The 21,609-nt window shown below is 33.1% G+C and overlaps 1 protein-coding gene across 6 annotated transcripts in view; it reads right to left on the bottom strand.

The window, feature by feature from the left end:
- DIAPH2 (diaphanous related formin 2) overlaps positions 1-21,609 on the bottom strand; it is a 933,611-nt gene that overhangs the window by 676,815 nt on the left and 235,187 nt on the right. For all 6 annotated transcript variants that reach the window (XM_078363563.1, XM_078363565.1, XM_078363567.1 and 3 more), the window contains 3 exons: positions 9,974-10,084; positions 3,894-4,012; positions 1,875-1,991 (listed from right to left, as the gene is read on the bottom strand). In XM_078363563.1, the coding sequence (XP_078219689.1) occupies positions 1,875-1,991; positions 3,894-4,012; positions 9,974-10,084 (347 nt within the window). The remainder of the gene's footprint in view (positions 1-1,874; positions 1,992-3,893; positions 4,013-9,973; positions 10,085-21,609) is intronic.

Genomic DNA, 21,609 nt, shown 5'->3' with positions numbered 1-21,609 from the left:
TACTTATGCTATTGTTTCTAAGGTTAATAAAAACAAATAAGCCATTAGTCCTACATTCATAGATACAGAAACGGTTCTAGGCATCCACAGGTTCTCAATTTCAATAAGGGATAAGTTTCTTCACATTAGGTGGCAAGCAATGTTTTGAATTTACTACAGCACTTTTAGTCACCATAGCTATAACAACTTACAAAACTGGACAGAGCCACTTATGTTACAAAACTATTCCAAGGATCTATTTATGCAACACATTTTAAAAGATCCATTTCATAAAAACATACATACTTAATATGCATGGCTACTGCTTCAATTTGTTCAAAGTGTCACAGGTTTTAAAACATATCCTAATTCTGTAATCTATCAAGGTAATTCTGGCTCTATAAATGACCACTCACATAGTGCGAAATTTTTAAAAGTCACTTTTGCATTAAAATTTGAGTAAGATTTAGTACTTCTCAGAGGATAATAAATTCAACGGAGAAAAATCAGTAGTAAGAAGTACTACTATAGACAAATTATGATATAAACTTCCCTAAATATAGAGTGCTGATAACTAGCCAACCTACTAAAAGTGTGTAAATGAAGCCAAATAGACTCTAATTGCTCTTCTATGTCTTTAGTAATGGGTCTGGTCCCAAGAATAAGAATAAATAGCAATATATATTACACATCTGGGGTTTTTTCAAGTCATCATCAGGTTGAGAGTAAATAATACTGGATTATAACCTCAGTCTAGTCAATGGTTAAATAAGGAAAACACAGCTGTTCTCTTCCAGGCCAGGTTAATCATTCATGTGGAATAAAATGCTTGCCACACTTCTGCCTCACATGGATGTTCTCAGGATGAAAAACATGCCACATGATGGTAACTTCTCATTTATTCATAGTTGCTGAGAAATGGATACTTTCAGATAAATGACATTTCCCAGGTAACAGTATCTATGGGCAGAGTACCCCGTTTACATTTGTCAGAACTTAATTTAAAATACAATAATTTCAATGTATTACCAGCCTTACTGCTTAAAAAACAGCACAAAATTTAATATTCTAAACATTTTTTATGTCTCTGTAATGTCACGATGTCCATCAAATTATTGTACTGGTCTGAAGTATAATAGTTCTCTGTGCTGCTTTACAGCTGTAATTTTTGTTGAGACTGTGCTGACCTCATGGTAGCTTTCCTTTTCCCTTTAATCAAGCAGGTTTTGAGAAATCAAAGAACTTAGGTTGTCAGAATTTCACGCAAATTAGAGTATGAAGGACAACTAAGAGTCTCTTGAACAGTTAAATATAATATCACGGTCACCAGCCTGTGGATAATTTCAGTCACTCAGAAGCCTTTACATAACTTTCTGGTTTTCAGATATATTCCCTATTAACTAGATTCTGAAACTTTTAACTTTAGCGGTTATTATCATATTCATTTATTTTGAAGGAGGACATTACTATACATGAAATTGAAATATCAGCACTATAATTTTCTTAGATGTTAAGATCACATTTATTAGTAAATACTGTAATAAGAGAAGTAACAGTAAAACCTTACTTAACATGCACAAGATAAAACCTTTATTCTACCCCAGAATCTTCAGTGCTTTCTCTTTGATATCACTATCTAGCAAATAAAATCCATTGCAAGGGCATTGCAATCTGTTGGGTTCATTGCTACCAAAGTCCTATCACTGGAGTACCCCATTTTTAAAAGTACATCTCTCTCTTCTGGCCAAATTTTAAAAATGTTACCTAAAGGAGTCAAACTCTTATACCCTCTGCATATATATATATATGCACATATTCTGTAGGCCCCACTATATTGTTCATTTTCCTTTAATATCCAATTCAAATTATATAGTACTCTCATAACTGCCTCTTACCTGATATAATAATCATTTCTGATAAGCAAAAAATGTTGTAGAATGGATAAGAAGTAATTTTCAGCAGCAGTGTCCTTCAGCATATTATATAGAAGATGATACACTTCATTCATATCAGTAGAAAGTAAAGGAAAAAAATTAAAGATTCTTGATGGAAGTTTCATTAATAACAAAGGTGTTTAACTTTTTAAAACATCGACTTAATATCTTGCTTGCATTACTATTTCTAAACCTTAAACTCTATGATCCAGTATTTAAACATCTGCATAAAGTAATGATTCTATGGAATCATTTTGATCTTTTAATTAGAGAGACATACCTCAAGAGCATGTCCAAGACCATTTGACTATCAAAATCTTAAATGATCTGTTATTCATATTTTAAACTCCAGATTATAGCTGGTACCATTGGAATAGCCATGCCATCAGTAAAAATGGTTTCCTTTTGATCTCCCTACAGTTGTGATAGACGACCTATATTATTCATGCAAATCACTACTACTCTATTTTCACTGCCACATAAGATAGAAGGCAAAAGAGCATGCTGTAAACTGCTAAAAGATCACAAAATCAGTTTTATTTTATCCAGATGAAATACTTACTAAACCTGAAATTATTATTGTTTTCATTCATTTGTATTTCACTATTTGATAAATATGAAAAGTAGAGACAAGATATAAAGAGTGGTCGAAATTTAGATGCTTTTAGTAAACTAGAAATTAGATTTCAAAAATGGATCCATTTTTGTAATAAAAGTGAGAACCTGGAAAACCAAGGTAAAATAAAGATAAAACATCAGATGTAATTCAATATCCTAAAATAACCTAAAATGTCAACATTTTCTCCAACGTAGAATTAAGCACATGATGGCTTACTTCTTAGACCCCACATAATAGTGTTGTGCTAAAGTCTCATGAGGTCCTTAAATGGCTACACAATGGATCCGAAAATAGCTTTATGGTGAAGTTTGATTATAAGAGAAATCTATGTAAAGATATTCATTGATATGAAAAGCATTTAATATTATAGAAGCCACAGTAGACTGGTATCACTAATGATGAACAAAAATTACTAGAAATTATTTGTTATAACATTATTCATTGCATACACATTTATCCAATACCTATGTGTAAGACTTGCATAGAGGCATTGAAGGAAAAAAGATTAAACATAACATTTCTGCCCTCAATCTCACAGGGGCACAAAAGTGTACATAAATAAAATAGAACAAACAAAGTACTTTGGGTATTTCAAGGAGGAGAATATTACTTCCAGCTTTGGAAGGTGGGGGCAAGGGGTAGGAAAGGGAAGAAAACATCACTGAGAAAAAGTCCAACGCAAAGGTCACTTTGGTTCTGATGTGTTTCCCAACTTCACCACAAACCATTAAGAAACATAACAGGTGAGAAACAAATGGCCAGCAATGCTATGACAAACATCTCTTAGATCTAAAATCATTTCATATAAAATTGTTGCCATCGGAAGGTTACATGCTAGCTGTATTTGGCTCAGATGCTTCTATCACATAGCCTTGTTATAGCCAGATACTATTGCATCTAAACATTTCTGTTATTGCTAAGAAACACAAATATTTGAATACAGAATAAGACATTTATTTGAATTGCACTGTATCTCTAAGTCACTGAAGCTTGATTTAATGAACTGAATAAGTATTTTTCCTATAGTCACATATGAATGCAGGGAACTTTTCCCCAAAAAAATCCTTACATATAAAATACATTGCCTTATGCTCTTCTTTATTCAAGACCACTGAGCAGAGTATACCTATAATACTGTGAGCCATTGTGCAGATTTCAAAACACTCAGTGTAAATCATCAGGACAGCATGACAATTCCTCAACATGAATCTCAAGGACAGCATCATAGTGAGGTTCTAATATAAATAAATGGATATAAATTGGCCTGGCAGACAAGAACACTAATAATGGTCCACAAAATCGCCCACAAATCCCTTTCCCACAATGCACATGAAATTGTTTTGTGGTTTGTCAAAGGATATTCCATTTCTGCTCGAATGTCATTGAGACGGTGTGATAATTCAGTTAGGTCATCTTCTTTGTTTTCATCAAATACTTTCAACTGAATATCAAGCTCATTATTCTCTTTTTCTTTCAGATCCTAATATATAAACATAAAACTTAACACATGAATAAGAGTTTGACAACAGCATATTTAGGTAATAAAGGGCAGAACACAATTATTCATTTATAAACACAGAAGCAATTTCAAATATTGAGGCGGGCACTTGGTTTTCTGAAAGTAAATGTAGCTAAACTTTTCTATTTCAAAATAAAAGAACCTCATTGCATTCACTTCATTTTTTTTCATGCCCTACATTTTGATTATTCACATTAAAAAATTAACCATCAGTTCTAAAACAGAAAAAAACTAATTGCTAACAACCCAAATTAAATGTTGTCGTTTTGACTAAACACACTAATCAAAGATTGCAAAAGAACTCATGCAGTCAGAACATTCACATATGCCTCTGGCAAAAAATGCAAATACAGATCAATTGTATTAATGAAGAACAAATGCAAGGATATATTCAAGCACAACAGTCCCAAGTATGGCGTGAAAAGATGTATAAACACATTTATTTTAAATGATATTTTGTGATTTTAAAGCAAAAAGGCGTCAGGACTTTTTATCAAGCTGTACATCTACCTCCTCCCCCACCTTATATTTTTGCTTAGCCTAATCACAAAATACCAACTTGGGAATAAAAGTTATGTTTTTGTAATACATTATAAGCACATGCATTACAAATCTCTGATAATTTTCATAATAATAGTATAAAAAATTTAGAAGCATGCCACACTAGAGATTGTTGGGCTCAATATATATCACCTGGAATATCTTTTAATATGTGTCCATTAAGTTGCAGCTTTCAAAACCCAAATCGATAATCACAACTGTGGATGTTCAAGGGTGATACCGAAAGTGAGACTAGGATGTTCAGAGCTGAGCTTGAACTCTAAAAGGAAATGCAAGCATGGTGGACTTCAAATTAGGTCGATAAAACAAAATGGGACACATTTCTTGTTTCTATCTTTATTCAATAGAACTATTATAGAGATGTAATGGCTATTACTGAAGCCAAACAAATTTCAGCTATTTCTAGATGCTTTTTTTCTAACATTCACATACATAATAATTTATTGAAAATTTACCTGCAGAGCATATGAAAATAATTATTGTTTCTAGATAATTTCATATAAAACATAACAAGTAAATGTATTTATATTTTGTTTCCTTTTTAGAAATAACTTGCTTTAGCTCTAGTTTTCCAGTTTGAAATGGACTGAAGAAATTTATTAGAATGCAAAATTATCTAACATTGCTGGGTCATATTATCAGGTGATTTCTGAACTCTATTTAGAAAACTATATAAGCCAGATAAACCCAATATACTGGTCACTGCAGAAACAACTTTTTCTCATTTTAGAGTATAATTTTTTTCTCATTCTTGTCACCATAATATTCTCTCTCAGAAATTCATCATAAAAATTAAATACTTTCAACTATGTCAGAAAAACAGAAAAATTTAAGTACTGCCATTTAGTTAGCATAGAATGTTATAAAACATGAAAATCAGTCAGCATGATTAAAATATTTTCAGTGAAAATAACTGGTTAAATGTGCAGTTTAGTCCTTAATTAGGTCCGGATATTATTTATACAATATACATAGTACATGAGCATATATAGCACAATATAAAATTTAGACTTTATAAATGCAATATTTTATAAATATTCTTTATTAATAATGCTCCAGGCCTATCAAAGTCAGTCCTCATTGAATATCCTCTGTAGCTCTTGGAAACCGCAACTTGAAGCAAAAAAAGTATAACAAAACCAGTTTTCTTTTTCTTATCAATATTATAATGAAAGGACGTTATTCAAGGATCTCCTGTACATGGTTTTGCTTTCAGGTACAGTTTGCAAGATCCTATCAATCACATTAAGTGAGAACTTACTGTAAATATATATTCATATACACATACACATATGTTTACATTTATAAAACTTATTTACAGCCAAATCTCAAGTCTCAAAATATTCATAAATTCATGATAAAATAAACATTTACTGAATAAAAATTTTTACATAGTACAAATAAGATGGCTATGCTATAAAAGTAAATGGAAATCTATCACCGAAGTTTTATATATTAAAATGTGAACTATCACAAAGTTACTGAAATATAGTTATTAGTTATGTGAAATACTCTAAATATGCTGAAGTTATTTTTTAAAAAGACATGCTGTATAGATTTAAACCTATTTTTTGCAGAATCCCTGAAATATATAATTTTTTAGAAAATAGTATACTTCAAAGGAAATCAAAGTCCATTGCCAGTACACTACTGATTAACAGTCAAACAATCACAATGGAGTCTTCAAAACAATAAGAAAGAGTTTCTCTTACTTTTAAAGAGATAAAAGTATGCCTACTGCCTACAAAAACCATTTCCTATTATGCTTTTTCTTCACATATCTGATTTAACTAATATTTTCTTAATAATTTAACTAATTAAAAGGCAGATGGGGAAAACTTCACAAGAAATCAATGCAAATTAAGTATAGAAAAAATAATATTTTAAAACTCACTGGAGAGTTTGTAACAACTCATTTATTCTAAATTACTAAAGCAAATTTATCAGACATAAAATTTCCATATAAATGAAATACAAACTCTTTTCAAACATCAAAATTTAACCATAGGGATGGGAGAAATCTTGAAAATAAACTTTCACAGAATAAAATTAAGATAATTATGTTGTCTTGAAGATTTCAATAATTATTATGAAAAAAGTTTCACTCTACTATAATGTTGATCTCAAGGATTACTGAAATACTAAGAACTAGTTTTCCCCAACACAGAATGATTCTACATATACAAAATTTTTCATCCATGTTCCAACAATTAATATTAACCCTAACCACATCTAATTTTTTGCTTTGAATATACTATATTCTAGAATATTAGGGAATTCTTGATAGAATTGTATATAAAAAAAAGAATAGAGAAAAATGTAAGGATTTAAAAGGCTCATCTATGACCATATTATTAAGCTTTACTGCATATATAAAGGATATGCAATGTTACTATAAATTCCAGTGGTTTAAATTTAAATAATCAATTAGTAGGTTAATTAGATACTAATTGACATGTGAGGTATCCAGTATACGTTAACCCATGACCATTCTGTCCTCCTCCCAAGTTGTGATAAACTACAACAGTAGCGAAATCTATGATTCTAAAGAAATTATCTCTAATCTTCTCAAGGCCTATCTGCCTGAATTCTGATTCTACTCTTCCATATGAGAAATGCCTGGCCAGGTGTGGTGGCTCACACCTGTAATCCCAGCACTTTGGGAGATTGGGGTGGATCATTTGAGGCAAGGAGTTCAAGTCCAGCCTGGCCAACATGGTGAAACCCTGCCTCTATAAAAAATAAAAAGAATAGCTGGGGGTGGTGGCACATGTGTAGTCACAGCTACTTGAAAGGCTGCTTGAGGCCAGGAGATTGAGGCTGCAGTGATCTGTGATAGTGTCACTGCACTCTAGCCTGAGTGACAGAGCAAGAGCCTTTATCAAAAATAAAAAAAAAAAAAAAAAAGAAAGAAAGAAAAAAAGAAAAAGAAACAATGGAAAGAAATACCTGGGGAGAATTTTTTTTTTTCCCAAACCAAACATCTCTGCCCTATCCTCAATACAGTATGATTTTGACAATTTCTCTTCAGGGGAACATGTCCAACCTCTTAGTTGAGAATCAGAGCCATATTTAATCATATTTAGCTCTACTGTCTTAGAGAGAAAAAATTTTTTTGAGAATCCTTGTAGGTTCTATTCCAAAACTTTTGCTTCCCACTTTTATCTTGCTGGAGAATCACTGAGATCTGAGAAGCAGGGCATAACAAAGAGATGTGATAGCTAAAGAAAAGTCTAATTGGAAGTATATATTAAGAGTTCCACAGGCTAGAACAGGTAGTAGCTGTGGGGGAAAACAGGGTATGGTTAATGAATACAAAAATACAGTTTGATAGAAGCAAAAAGATCTAGTGCTCAGTAGCACAATAGTAACTATAGTTCATAATTATTTTTATTTCAAAATAACTATAAGAGTAGAATTAGAATATTCCCAACATAAAGAAATGATAAATGCTTGAAGTGATAGATATCCCTTACCCTGATTTGATCATTACACACCATGTTCTTGTATCAAAATATAAATTTTGCCACAAAAATATGTACATTATGTATCCATAATTAAAAATTATTTTTAATTTAAAAAAAAGAATACATAAATTAAGAAGTACATGGTGCCACAAAAAGTTTTATATAGGGCAATAGGGCCAACGGAAAAGTGTAGCTTAGAAACACTGGCACATAATCTTAGCTATCTGTGTAACCAAATGAATAACATGAGACCACTGAGCCCAACAGAGATTAATATACCCAGACAAAAGTTCAAAAGTTTAAGGACACGAGCTACAATATCATATCTTTTCTGAAAAATGAGGGACTAAAATAAATTAAAATGAGAGTCACAGTTCTCTTGACTAGCCATTCAGTAGTATAAAGCAGAAAGTGAATGTTCAATTATAAATAGAGGGAAATGAAAGAGAGAAAAGTAAGAGCAACAACTATGGCAGAAAACATGGCATATTAGTAATTGAGCGGAGGATGCTACAGAGCCCTTGCAGCCAGCAAGTCTTCAAAAATATTCCTATAAACAGAGAACCAGCCCAGTAAGAACAAGCATGGAAACCAACAAGAAGGCAATTCGAAAGCAAACTACAATCAAGACTATAAGATTATCTTTAGCGACCTAAGGCTACAGACTTTGGAAGAAAATATAATTAGTGAAAAAAAAACAAGAATAATCATATGTCACACAAACTATATTTGGTAAATGTGCCTAAGTTAACTGCACACTAAATCTCTAAATGGGTCACTTAAAATGTTGCTTTGATTCACTGCATCCAATTCCTTGGTTTTAAGTGTCAAGAATGAAAGAACCACTTCAAATAGGATAGACATAGAAATTTCCAAAAACCAGGTAGACCCAATCATATATCTTATTACAATGGGTTTAACAGGTCCAATCACACAACTTATTATGATGAGTTTCAATTACTTTCAGTTAAAACTATCCCACCACACATTACAAATTTATACTGCATACTGGTTCCTCACCAGGAAATGTCCTCAATTTGGGTATTTCTGGTAAACTAGGTCATACACATGCACAGGTTTGCACACACACACGTACACACTCATTGACATTTATTCTTGTTTTTTTAAATCTCTCCTCAGTGCTTTTTCCCCACTTCCTTACTTTTACTTCTTACCTCATAGGTATATTCTGAGTAGCTTAAAGACACTAGCATAATTTTACTTGTCTTGAACAATGCCATAGTCTTCAATAAAGTCACTCCTCAGTTAACATACTTAATAAAATATAAAACCACAGTAGTTGTATTTGTTTCTACAAAAATAAAGGTGCTTATTTAGTTCAGATTCAGCATATAAAGCCATTCCAAAAATGTTTTTAACACTATCATAATTAGAGCAAATATTCACATTCAATTTAAGAAAAAAAATTGTTTTTGATTTGGAAAGTTCCTACAGCCCTGTAATGAGAGTAACATTCTTAAGCAATGTGTCTAGCATATACTAATCAGAGCTCTATGCACGCTTATGCTGAATACCAATTAAATCAATCTAAGTTATCAAAGATGAAAGCAGAAAATTTTAAATTAAATTGAAACTGCAAAAACAAGTCTCATGTTTTCAATATTCAAACTTCAAAGAAAAGAAGTTTCCTTTTGACTTAAGAAAACAACAAAAAACAAAAACACATCACTTCTGGGCACATTATTAGCTGAATTCTGAATCATCATTTGTATGTAGAGAATGCTGTTACTGGAATACAAAAAAGCTTACAAAATGTCTCATGCTTTACAAAACAAAATAGCAAAGCACATTTATTTACTCTGCTTCAAGTGCTTTTGTCGAAGTGAAAAAAATTTAAATTCATCAGCGTAACAAATGTATACATTCAACTTACTGGTAACATTGTTTTTAGTCCTGAACGGAGGAATTCATTCCTTAAATGTATTCGAAAATCAAGCTCATAAGGAGAAGTGACGAGGGCATTTATAAACTGCATGCAGGCCACCTGCAATCAGAAAGCAAATTTTGTTTTAAAAAAAATCCACCTTAAATAAATTAATAAAATAATTCATGAAGATAGTGCATTCACTAAAGGCATACACAAAGAATGATAAAAATAAGAAATGTAAATATTTCTACGAGTATAATGATTATGACTTTAATTAGAAATAACAAAATTAACAACATAGTATATAATGTTCAAAATAATTCTAACAACGATGTAATGACCAAGTAGGTTATGCTTTTTAAAATAATATGAAGAAATATTAAACTCCCTCTGAAAAACCCAAATTGCAAAAGTGGGCAGACAGAGCCCTTTGAAAAGATCACAAAATGTATCTTTCATGTCCAGTTGTCCTCAGAGTACACTTGGCCTCACTTCAAGAGGGTTATAAACACTTCTAAAATACATTGAATAAAATTATAAAAGTACCTTAATATTAAACAGGGAATGGTGATAACTTAAATTATTACATTAATTTATACTCTCTCCATCCTCTTAATGGGATTATTTGTACAAAATATATAAAGTATTAAAATATGTAATTAAGATGAATAAACTTACCAGGTATGAAAAAAAAGATAATGGAAGTGAATTAAGATCAACTAGAAGGCACTGTGACACTAATACTAATGCACATTTCAAAATAAAGCATATGTAAGGGCTTGTTTTCAAGTAAAGTATTTGATTAAATATATTGATACTAAAAAATGAGTTATACTTTTCTTATCTTCTGATTTTCATATTCCCTATTATAAAAAGGAACTTATTTTCTGGCAATTTTAATCTAAAAGGGAATCAACAAAATGCTAAGTGTCAGGTATTCCATAAATTATTTCTAAATAGCATTTTTGGAAAATGCTGCTCAAATCTAAGGTAACTGGCTAATCCTTTAACTGAAAAGATGTCATTTAAATTTATTATTTTTGAAGACTGCAATGAGTAGAAGAGTATTCATAGTGCAAACTACAAGAAGTCTCCTCAGAAAATACAGAGTATACAAAGATACTAAGTATATATAGACACAGATACAAATAAATTAATAGTTAGCATGGGAAAAATATATTACCAAAAGACAGTATTTCAAAAATATTTTGACTTGACTTCTACAGATTTATTATGATACAGTTATTTTTTCCAAAATAGGGAGAAGAGATTAAAAGGTATGCTTTAATTTTGAATCTGTATCTTACATATTTAAGTTGCTTTTTTGGGAGATTAGCCCATCTGCCTCACATTTACGTTCAAAAATCAAAAGTTACATGCTTTAAGAGGGCTGATTAAGGTTGTTTCTAACATGACCAGATATCTGAATCATACAACAATATAGTCAAATTTCTATGAATGTTGAAGCGTCAAGATAAAACACTTAGACAACTGACTAAATATTTGCCATAAATTTGACATTACCTTTAAAGACATACCAGACAAGTCATTATGAAGCTTATGCTTTAATGGATTACTTAAACTTCCTATTTACAATAGGAAATCATGTAAATATTTATATAGTTTTGATACTGGGCTGTAAATTTGCATACTGTATATGTCCACAGCTATATTATAATTGTTTTTGCTTGAATGGCTCTTGTTATGTTACAACTATGACATGACCAAACAAGCCAAAGTACATGTCCAATCCAAAATTAATAGAGAGAAAAGCTGCCATCTGTTAGGATTGTTTTTGCCAGAAGAAATTCTAGCTTAATGGCTTGTATTAATACCCTACAAGTAAAGAGAACATTTCTGTAAGAAACAAGTTAATGAGTCCTGCAACTGTATCTTTATACAAATAAAAGTATTTAGATCAGCAGACAATAAAGATAATAAGTCAATAAAATTAATGAATGTGTCAATATAACTTTAATAATATGTTTCAATGACATTAAATACTTTATATATAATTTATGAATATATAGTTTAATATGAAAACAAGTTCCATCCATTGACTATAGTATATAATAATTGGGAGATAATGTAAAGTAAATTTTAAAAAGGTAAAGGCACTGGCTTAGCAATGTACCATTGTATATCATATTCTAATAGATATTTAATTAATTACAAACAACATAAGATGAATAGGCATGCTATCATGTCATTTTCCAACATAAGCTGATGAAGTTATACTATTTTATAGAAGTATGTATATTGTAATATGAATGTGGAAAACAAAAAGGTCATCTAAATTTTTGCTATTCCTTTATGCCTTTACACAAATGCTGCCCTTTTCAGAGAATAAGAACAATATCTCAAATCCAAAACTGAAATAATTGTCACTATTTACAAATACAAAATTAAATTTAAATAAAAGGGCAGGCTATATTATTACTTAATTATAAACATAACAAACCCATTGTGTGCATCCTGAATGCATAGCTAAATACAATATTGCAAAGTATTATCATCATCATTATTATTAGTTACCAGACAATATTAAGTTCTTTACATAATTCACCATCGAATCTCATCTTCATAAAAATCACACAAAGTTAGTATTACTGTTATCCTTATTTTACAGATGATGAAGCTGAGGCTCAAAGCAGGTAGAATAACTTATAAAAGGCCACACAGCAAGGAGGAAACTCATGATTAGAAATGATATCACTTTCCTACAAATATAATTTCCAGCACATTACAAAGGTCTCATAAACTCCAGGCATAGATTCTCACAACAAAAGATTTTGAGAATGGGTAAAATGATAAAATTTTACTGGTGCAACATGCATAATATAGTGGGGGTATGTAGCTTTAAAACTATAGGTTAGGTTGGGTGCAGTGGCTCATCCCTGCATTTTGGGAGGCTGAGGTGGGTGGATCATGAGGTCAGGAGATTGAGACCATCCTGGTCAATCACTTGAACCCAGGAGGCGGAGGTTGCAGTGAGCTGAGATCACACCACTGCACTCCAGCCTGGCAACAGAGCAAGACTCCGTCTCCAAAAAAAAAAAAAAAAAAAAAAAAACAACAAAGAAACAAAAAAAAAACTATAGGCTAATTAGAAAAAGATACAATAATATAAATAGTATGTTGTCTAGAATACATAGTGGTTACCATAACATATAATGTAATGCAAAAAATTTAAAAAAGCAAAAGTAGAAAACAGTTAATGGAGTGGGTTAAATTCCACTTCATGGACGTCCTGAGCAGTAAAGTATAAATGGCATCTCATCATCCAAAATAATGGTCTGCCACTCTTCTCCTTTACTTCCTGCTACCCCACTCCATACTCAGCATGTATGTGCATGTGAACACATGTAGACACACACACTAGAGTACTGTGCTATTCAATATGGGAGCCATTTATAACAGTTTAAGTTTAATTACAATTAAATAAAATTAAAAATTCAGTTGCTCAGTTTCACTAGCCATTGTTTAAGTGCTCAATAGCCTCAAGAGGCTAGTAGCTATCATATTGGATAGCAAGAATATAGAACATGGGAGAAAGGTTGACTGAATAGCATGACACTGGAGATTTTAAACAAAAAAAGACATCTGGCCTAATCTCTGAAATGTTAGCTTCAAAGAACTACAAAGCTCATTGCTGAAAAATAAAAATTTCAAAATTCATATGCTCAGCTTCCAAGTATTTAAATCTTTAAGAGAAGTATACTATATTGTCCTCTTATAATGCAAAATCAATCTACTTTCCAATAAAAAATATTTAACTCCAGAGAAAGAAAATAAGAGATTTTAAAGCTAGACAAAACATAAAATACTCTGGTCCAATATGTTACTTAATAGTAAAGAAAAAAAACCTGGAAAGACTGGATGATTTGCCCAATATCACATAACTAATAAGCCCCAATGATACAACTAGAACTCAGTTCTCCTGACCTTTAGCCTTGGATTCGTTCTACCACATTATATTGCACAAATCTGGTCTTGCTTAATATGATTTATCCTCCTACTAAAAAGAAAACAAATGCCTTTGAATTGACTATCACAAAGTCCGTTATCCAGAGTTTCTCTGTTGCTTAGTGTCTTTATGATGGCTATGTTTCAAAATGGTCTGCCATAACTATTGTTACAAATATAGCTTCCATGAGAATTAAAATTTTAAAGTCACAGAAAATCAGTGAATTTCCTCCATTAGTAATACATATGCTAGGGCCACAATTCTGATGTTTAATTAGTAAATACAGTCGATTTCTGTATTTGCATTTTCATTCAGTGGTATCATAAGTTTTCAATGAGATACATATATAGCCTATTGAATGAATAATAAGCATATATAGTTAAAAACCACCAGTTTTGTGCATGTGATGCAGTATCCAGTCATGCCATGCACGCCATGTATGTTTATGCCATGTATAATTATATACTACAATGAATCGTTATCAGTTTTCTACATTAGGATCCTTCCATTACTATAATAGTATATTATATTTCTAGAATAATCATCTACATTCTGCAGTCATCAAATGTTGTTGTCTTCATTCTGAGGTGGTATGGTACAGAGGGTAAAATATTACAAAACAGATGATAAACTTTCAAAAGGCAAAGCTCATCTGTATATGCCTAGGGTTTATTTCTAACACTTAACGGTCCAAAATAAAATAATTAAAATATAGCAAGTGAATACGATTTAAATATTTTCAAATTTTATTGGCATAAGACATAGCATTACAAAAAGAAATATTTTTTGTTTTGTTTTACCTAAGTGACAGAGAAAGGGAAACACTTAAACATAAAAATCTTCATAAAATTACTGGGAAAATGCTAGAACCTTTTATTGATTTTAACTTACAGGCTTTGGAAACTATACAAACATCTATCTATCTATTTAATCACAATTCATAGAGCTATGGGGTATAATAATTACCAACTTTAGGGCATTCTCAGACAGATTATCCATATTGCCATTATCTGTGACAAATTGTACTTTTAAAATTTTATTGACACTGTTACACAGTTGACCTTATTAAGTACTCTGTTGACATTAACAAGGTCTTTCTTTATCCTAGCCCAGCAGGAGTTAGGAACAAAGATGATTTAAATCAAAGTAAGTATGAGAAAAGAAAGATATGAATGTACAGAGCAAGTTAACTGAGAAATGGAGTACTTTCCAAGCCAATGGAAGTCACTTTCAAAGGTATGAATGAAAAGAAATAAAACAGCATAAAACCTATAGGAAACAAAGTGCACTATGACTGGACTAAAAACGTATGTAGAATCATAGTGGAATATGAGGCGAAAGAGAAAGCAACAGCCAGATGAAGTATTTTGTGTGGGCTAGGACTAGACTCTAATTCTGGAGACTATGGGAAGTCCTTCTTGGACTTAAGTATTCTGAAATGCATTTCAGAAAGACAACATTGTGGAAGATAATTTAAAGGGAACCATAATGAAGAATATAGAACATAAGGAAAGGATAAAATAGTGAGATGTAACAATACCCTGAAATAAAAAAATGGCAATGAAGATGGATCGAGAAGGATACCATACCAAGGAAGGGAAATATAACATTAGGGATACAGAATTGATAGGATCTGGTGACTAATGGAATGGAAAAATGGAATAAGAGTAGATTCCAAGATGACTAGTATGTTTCTGCTTCATACTAATTGTTGGGGAATACTAAGGTCAACCAGGATTTGAAATACAAGAGAAATGCAGGTCAAAGCTGGAAAGATGATTAGAGTAGGAAGAAGGATTTTTTTGAAAAGGAAAATAAGTATATTTAAGGACAATATTGAATTTGAACTCCAGTCAGGAGGCAGCTGAATATATGGGGTCTGTGAGTTGGGAGGAAGAGATCAGATAAAGACATCACATATGAGTGCTAATTAATTGAAGTTGTGAGGATAGATGTGATTGCCCAAGGATCATTCAATATGAGAAAAGCAAAGTACCAAAGGACTGAGGATCAAGCTCTAGGAATCTGCAAATTTAAGGGCCAAGCATAGAAATAAGAGAGTTTAAATGAAACATAGAGGTAAAAGAAAAACAAGGTGAGCTTATGATATGGTTTGGATTTGTATCCCCACCCCAATCTCATGTCAAACTGTAATCCCCAGTGTGGAGTAAGGGCCTGGTGGGAGGTGACTGGATCATGGGGGCGGTCCTCCCCCTTGCTGTTCTTATGATAGTGAGTGAGTTCTCATAGCAAAGACCTGGAATCAACCCAAATGCCCACTGATAATAGACTGGATTGGAAAAATGTGGTACATATACACCATGGAATATTATGCAGCAATCAGAAATGATGAGTTTGTGTCGTTTGTAGGGACATGGATGAATCTGGAGAACATCATCCTCAGCAAACTGACACAAGAACAGAAATTGAAACACCGCATATTCTCACTCATAGGCGGGTGATGAAAAATGAGAACACATGGACACAGAAAGGGGAGTACTAAACACTGGGGTCTATAGGGGGGAAAAGCGGAGGGCCAGTGGGAGGGGGAGGTGGGGAGGGATAGCCTGGGGAGAAATGCCAAACGTGGGTGAAGGGGAAAAGGAAAGCAAAGCACACTGCCATGTGTGTACCTACGCAACTGTCTTGCATGCTCTGCTCATGTACCCCAAAACCTAAAATCCAATAAAAAATTTAAAAAAAATAAAAAATAAAAAAACAAACAAACAAACAAAAAAAACACATCTGTTTGTTTGCAAGTATGCAGCACCTTCCCCTTCTCTCTCTTCCTCCTGCTCCAGACATGCTGGGTACGCCTGTTTCCCCTTCGCCTCCCGCCAAAACACTACATTTCCTAAGGACTCCCCAGCCACGCTTCCTGTACAGCCTGTGGAATTGTAAGTCAATTAAACCTCTTTTCTTTATAAATTATGCAGCATTGGGTAGTGTTTTTTGTTTTGTTTTGTTTGACAGAGTCCCGCTCTGTTGCCCAGACTGGAGTGTAGTGGTGCAATCTCGGCTCACTGCAACTTCCACCTCCTGGGTTCAAGCAATTCTCCTGCCTCAGCTTCCTGAGTAGCTGGGATTACTACCAGGTCCAGCTAATTTTTTTTTTTTTTTGGTATTTTTAGTAGAGACGGGGTTTCACCTTGTTGGTTTCGAACTCCTAACCTCGTGATTCACTCACCTTGGCCTCCCAAAGGGCTGGGATTATGGGCATGAGCCACAGCAGCGCCTGGCTAGGTAGTTCTTTATAGCAGTGTGAGAATGGACTAATATAGTTTAGTATCATGGAAGTCAAGGGAGGAGGGAGTTTTGATGAAGGAGTGATCAATAGTGCCAAACAGTGCCGAGGAAGCTAATATAATGACTTCAAAAGTGGCCTGTTGCTTTTTATATCATGGAGGTCACCGGCAACCCTCTATTATTGAAAATGATAGGTTTGACAATTATTCAGTGTTGACACAGATTTAAAATAAAGGCATCCTTCTTTAATTCAGAACTTAGTTTTATGTCAATACCAAAAATGACTACATTGTACAAACATCTCTAAACGACCTCCCATTAATCTATTTTCTAAATGACACTAATGTAAAACTGCCAATAAATAGAACACGTTTCCTAAGTATTATCATGTACTCATTCAACATTTAATATATAAAATGCTAATTTCTACATATTTTTTCCATATTCATAAGCCTCAATGCCTTGTTTTCTTATAAATGCAAATTTATAAGCTAAATGCTTAGTCCAAAGCTACTCCCTCATATGTGATGGTCTGAGCATACTAATAGCTAACTGACAAGTATGCTTACAGTAAAATCTCAAAACTCAAGAAACGCTGTGCAAAGAATCAAGCCACATAGAATAGATCCATATATCTGTTTATCTATTTAAGCATCAACATCTTCTTTCACATGGGACATTCTCTGAAATGAATTATATAATTCCCACATTCTCATGCAATATATACTAGACATAATTTAACAATTTCCTGTTGAGTTAGGGTCATCACCAGGTATGTGAGTTAGTGAGCTATGGTGTAACTCAGTATCTCCGGAGGTACTGAAGTATGCAGGCCTACTAGCCTCAGCGCTAAGTGAGGTCTATTGTTACTGCTTGCATTCCAGTTTCAGTCTATCCACTCCTCTCCTGCTGCCAGTCTGTCAGTTGTCACTTCTTGATGATTCCAGTGTACTACTCTGGAATAAACCCTCTCCCAACCTTCCAACCTGCACTTCTAGTCTGCTGTGGATAGAAAACAGATAATTGGGTTTATTAAGGTAACACAAGAAATGAGAACAAACAGGCTCCGATTCAAGGCCAAATAGTTGTTCTCAACATGAGGCTTACTTGTCAGATTTGGTGACATCTGTAGGCTTCTGAGATTGTTTCATTCTATTTTTGTCTTATTGCTTTTTCAGTTCTCAGTTATATTCCAAAGAACAAATCTATTAAGTAGGTGAGGACTAGATAAATGAAGCTATCACGCAACAGGAAAGGGCATATTTAGAGCTCTGTTTCTGTGTACCATTTTAATTATAACATGTGCAAAGTTCATTATTATTTTCAGCATGTTAGAAAACAGTTTTAAAATGTATTAAATTATGTTAGTATATTTCTTTGTATATACTAAAATACTGTAAAAACATGGCACCTTTCAAACTAACAGCAGCCTGCGAAGACTGGCGCTGTTTTGATAGTGTATCATTGTATGTTAACCATACTACTTTCCTTTTTTATAAACCATTATTAATGCTCAGTATACCCTAGGTTTTCCTACCTGGCTATCTATAAAGCAGTTTCAGCTAGATGCTGATATTACCTTACTATTTTTTATCAAGTGACTGCCAGATTGGCCTCTGTTTTACTTCCTGGAAGCCCTTTTCACCTCTCATCCTACCATAGTACTGCTTCTCTATCAGCAAAGATAATTTATAAAAAATGCTTACTTGTCCTTCAAGGCCTACTTAAAATATCACCTCATTATTGAAGCCTTTGCAAGACTTTTGGAAGACATAGAACACACAGATATAGGTGGGGAATGGTAGGTATTTCAGGCAAAGTGTTCTATATGATAAAATGTTTGAGGGCATTTAAAAGTCTATAGCATATCTGGGAAACAGCAAGTGTAGTATGGGGCAAACATATGGTACATTTGGGAGAATAACAGGCTCAAAGGCCAGAATATTTAGTTAAGGCCACAATGAAAAAGTTAGCAATGGGTCACGGGCATAGTTGTTTTTTTCTGGAGATGGAGTTTCATTCTTACTGCCCAGGCTGGAGTACAATGGTATGATCTCTGCTCACTGCAACCTCTACCTCCCGGGTTCAAGCGATTCTCCTGCCTCAGCCTACCAAGTAGCTGGGATTACAGGCATGCACCACCACACCCAGCTAATTTTGTATTTTCACTAGAGACAGGGTTTCTCCATGTTGGTCAGGCTGGTCTCGAACTCCTGACCTCAGGTGATCTGTCCACCTCGGACTCCCAAAGTGCTGGGATTACAGGCATGAGCCACCATGCACAGCCCATGAGATTTTTAATGATGATAATATATTAGAATTTGATCTACTTTTAAGGATAACTGACAACAGTGTAGGACATTTGTCTGCAAAGAAAGAACATGTCAGTATGGGGTACTAATTAGGAAATTGTTGAAATAATATTGGTGGGAGAAGATAAAGGCAGTGGAAGTAGAATGTGTTAGATTCACAGTCAGTACTATATTTTGTAATAAGACTTGATGACTGACTGAATGCAGGGGACAAAAAAATAATGAAGTGTTGAGAAAAATTAAAAATTGGGTAGAAGATGATAACTCTATAACCAAAAATAGGAAACACAGGAAGAAGAGGAAACTTAGGGAAAATCAGGTTAACAGAAAGAGAGAATCAGCTAAGTTTTAATATAAAAGGAGACACAGCTTAGTAGGTAAAGCAAGTAATCTACAGCCAGACTCCCTGGTGTGTTATCTGGGCTTTGACCACTATTCACACTGTGGCCCTAGGAAAGTTATTTAACCTCTATGAGCCTCAGTTGAATTATCTACAAAATGGGAATAGTACTTCTATCTCTTTCATACAATTGCTGTGAGGTTTAAGTGAGTTAACATATGTAAAGTATTTAAACATTTTCTGGTATATGGGTTATAAATGCTATTTTTGATTTCTTAATTTTATAATCTCAGTCACTGAGCTGGATGTATAAATCTGGAGAATCACTACCACAGTTGATTTGTAAAACTAGAGAAGCAACTGAGAATACTCATGGTCAAAAAATTTTTTTAAAAGTTTGTGTCCCAGTGTATATACATGTACATGTAGATATATGTATGTGCATACGAATATATGTATATAAAATGATACTAAAAGAGGACCAAGGATAGAACATAGGGAACAAAATACCCAGGATGTAAGAGGAGAAGAAACACATTAGAAAGACGGGGAAAAAAAAAAAAACCACCATAAAGGTACTCAGAGAAAAAAGGAGAGAATGGTGCCTAGAAAGCCAAGGCAAGTAAAATTTTGAAGGAGGTAGGTGATCAATAGCGCCAAGTGATCAGGATTGGAAAGAGGCCATTGGATTTTGAAATTAGAGGCTCACTGTAAATCTTTTTGAGAACTGTAAGAAAGTTGAGTTGTAAAGGTAATTTAGAAAACATAGAAAACAAGTATGGATTATTCTTTAGAGGCATGGACTTTAAAATGAAAAGGGGAGACAAGAGGCTCGTTAGAAGGGTAAGTCAGATCAAAAGAAGCTGCTGGTGTATAATCTGGGCTTTACAGAAGAGACCGGAGAATGCTACTAAGCTGAAGGTAGGTCAATGAAGAGAGAGTGTATGAAGATATGCGATATATCTTCCACCTATTTCTTGAACTCCTGAAGATAATGAAAATCCCCATCACAGGTACAAAACTTCACTTTAAAGGTAAGCTAGGAAAAAAATCTGTGAGAAGTTAATAACCTTTTTTAAAAACCCCAAAAAGGGGGGGAAATGTATATAGTTGTTATTTAAAAAAATAATTAGTCCTGTATTTTAACAAAATTACTTCCTGAGACTGTAATAACATTTTGGGAAGTCTCAGGATACTACAGAAATAGAAAAGTAGTTCTGCTAAAATACAACACTAATTGTATTTTTTAAACAACAGATTTAAACTTTTGGTTTTTTGTTTCTGTATTCTGAATATAGTTGTGAACTTTTACAGAATATCTTTTCATTCACATTAAATAGTCTAAATAAACAAACTCATTTCACAATTCTTGTGAGAGTACTAGACTCTGTATATAACAAATTACTAATTTTTGTAGCTCATTAAAATGTGAAATTTTAAATTGTGGTGTGCATATGTTTGCATCTATAATCAGTATTCAACAGTTTTTTGAACACTTAACAAGATGTCTGTGATTCTTCCATATGTTACTTGTTAACAACTTGTTATTTTATCATTCCATTCTGTCCAGCTTCCTGAAGGCTAGCAAGTATCTTTCCCATCTTATTGTTTGGGGTGAACTACTCATTGGCAGAGGTGTCCCTTGAAAGTATAGGCAATGCAGTATTTAAATTCTGGCATCACAAAGACCTGGGTTCAAATTACAGCTCTATTCCTTAACAGCTGTGTGATTTTTGAGTGCCTTCCAGCAATTCAATTCCCTGATCAGTAAACCAGA

The sequence above is a fragment of the Callithrix jacchus genome, chromosome X, assembly GCF_049354715.1.
Source record: "Callithrix jacchus isolate 240 chromosome X, calJac240_pri, whole genome shotgun sequence".
Lineage (NCBI taxonomy): Eukaryota > Metazoa > Chordata > Mammalia > Primates > Cebidae > Callithrix > Callithrix jacchus.
Note: the sequence above shows the minus strand (reverse complement) of the source record. Positions and strands in the feature narration are given on the sequence as shown.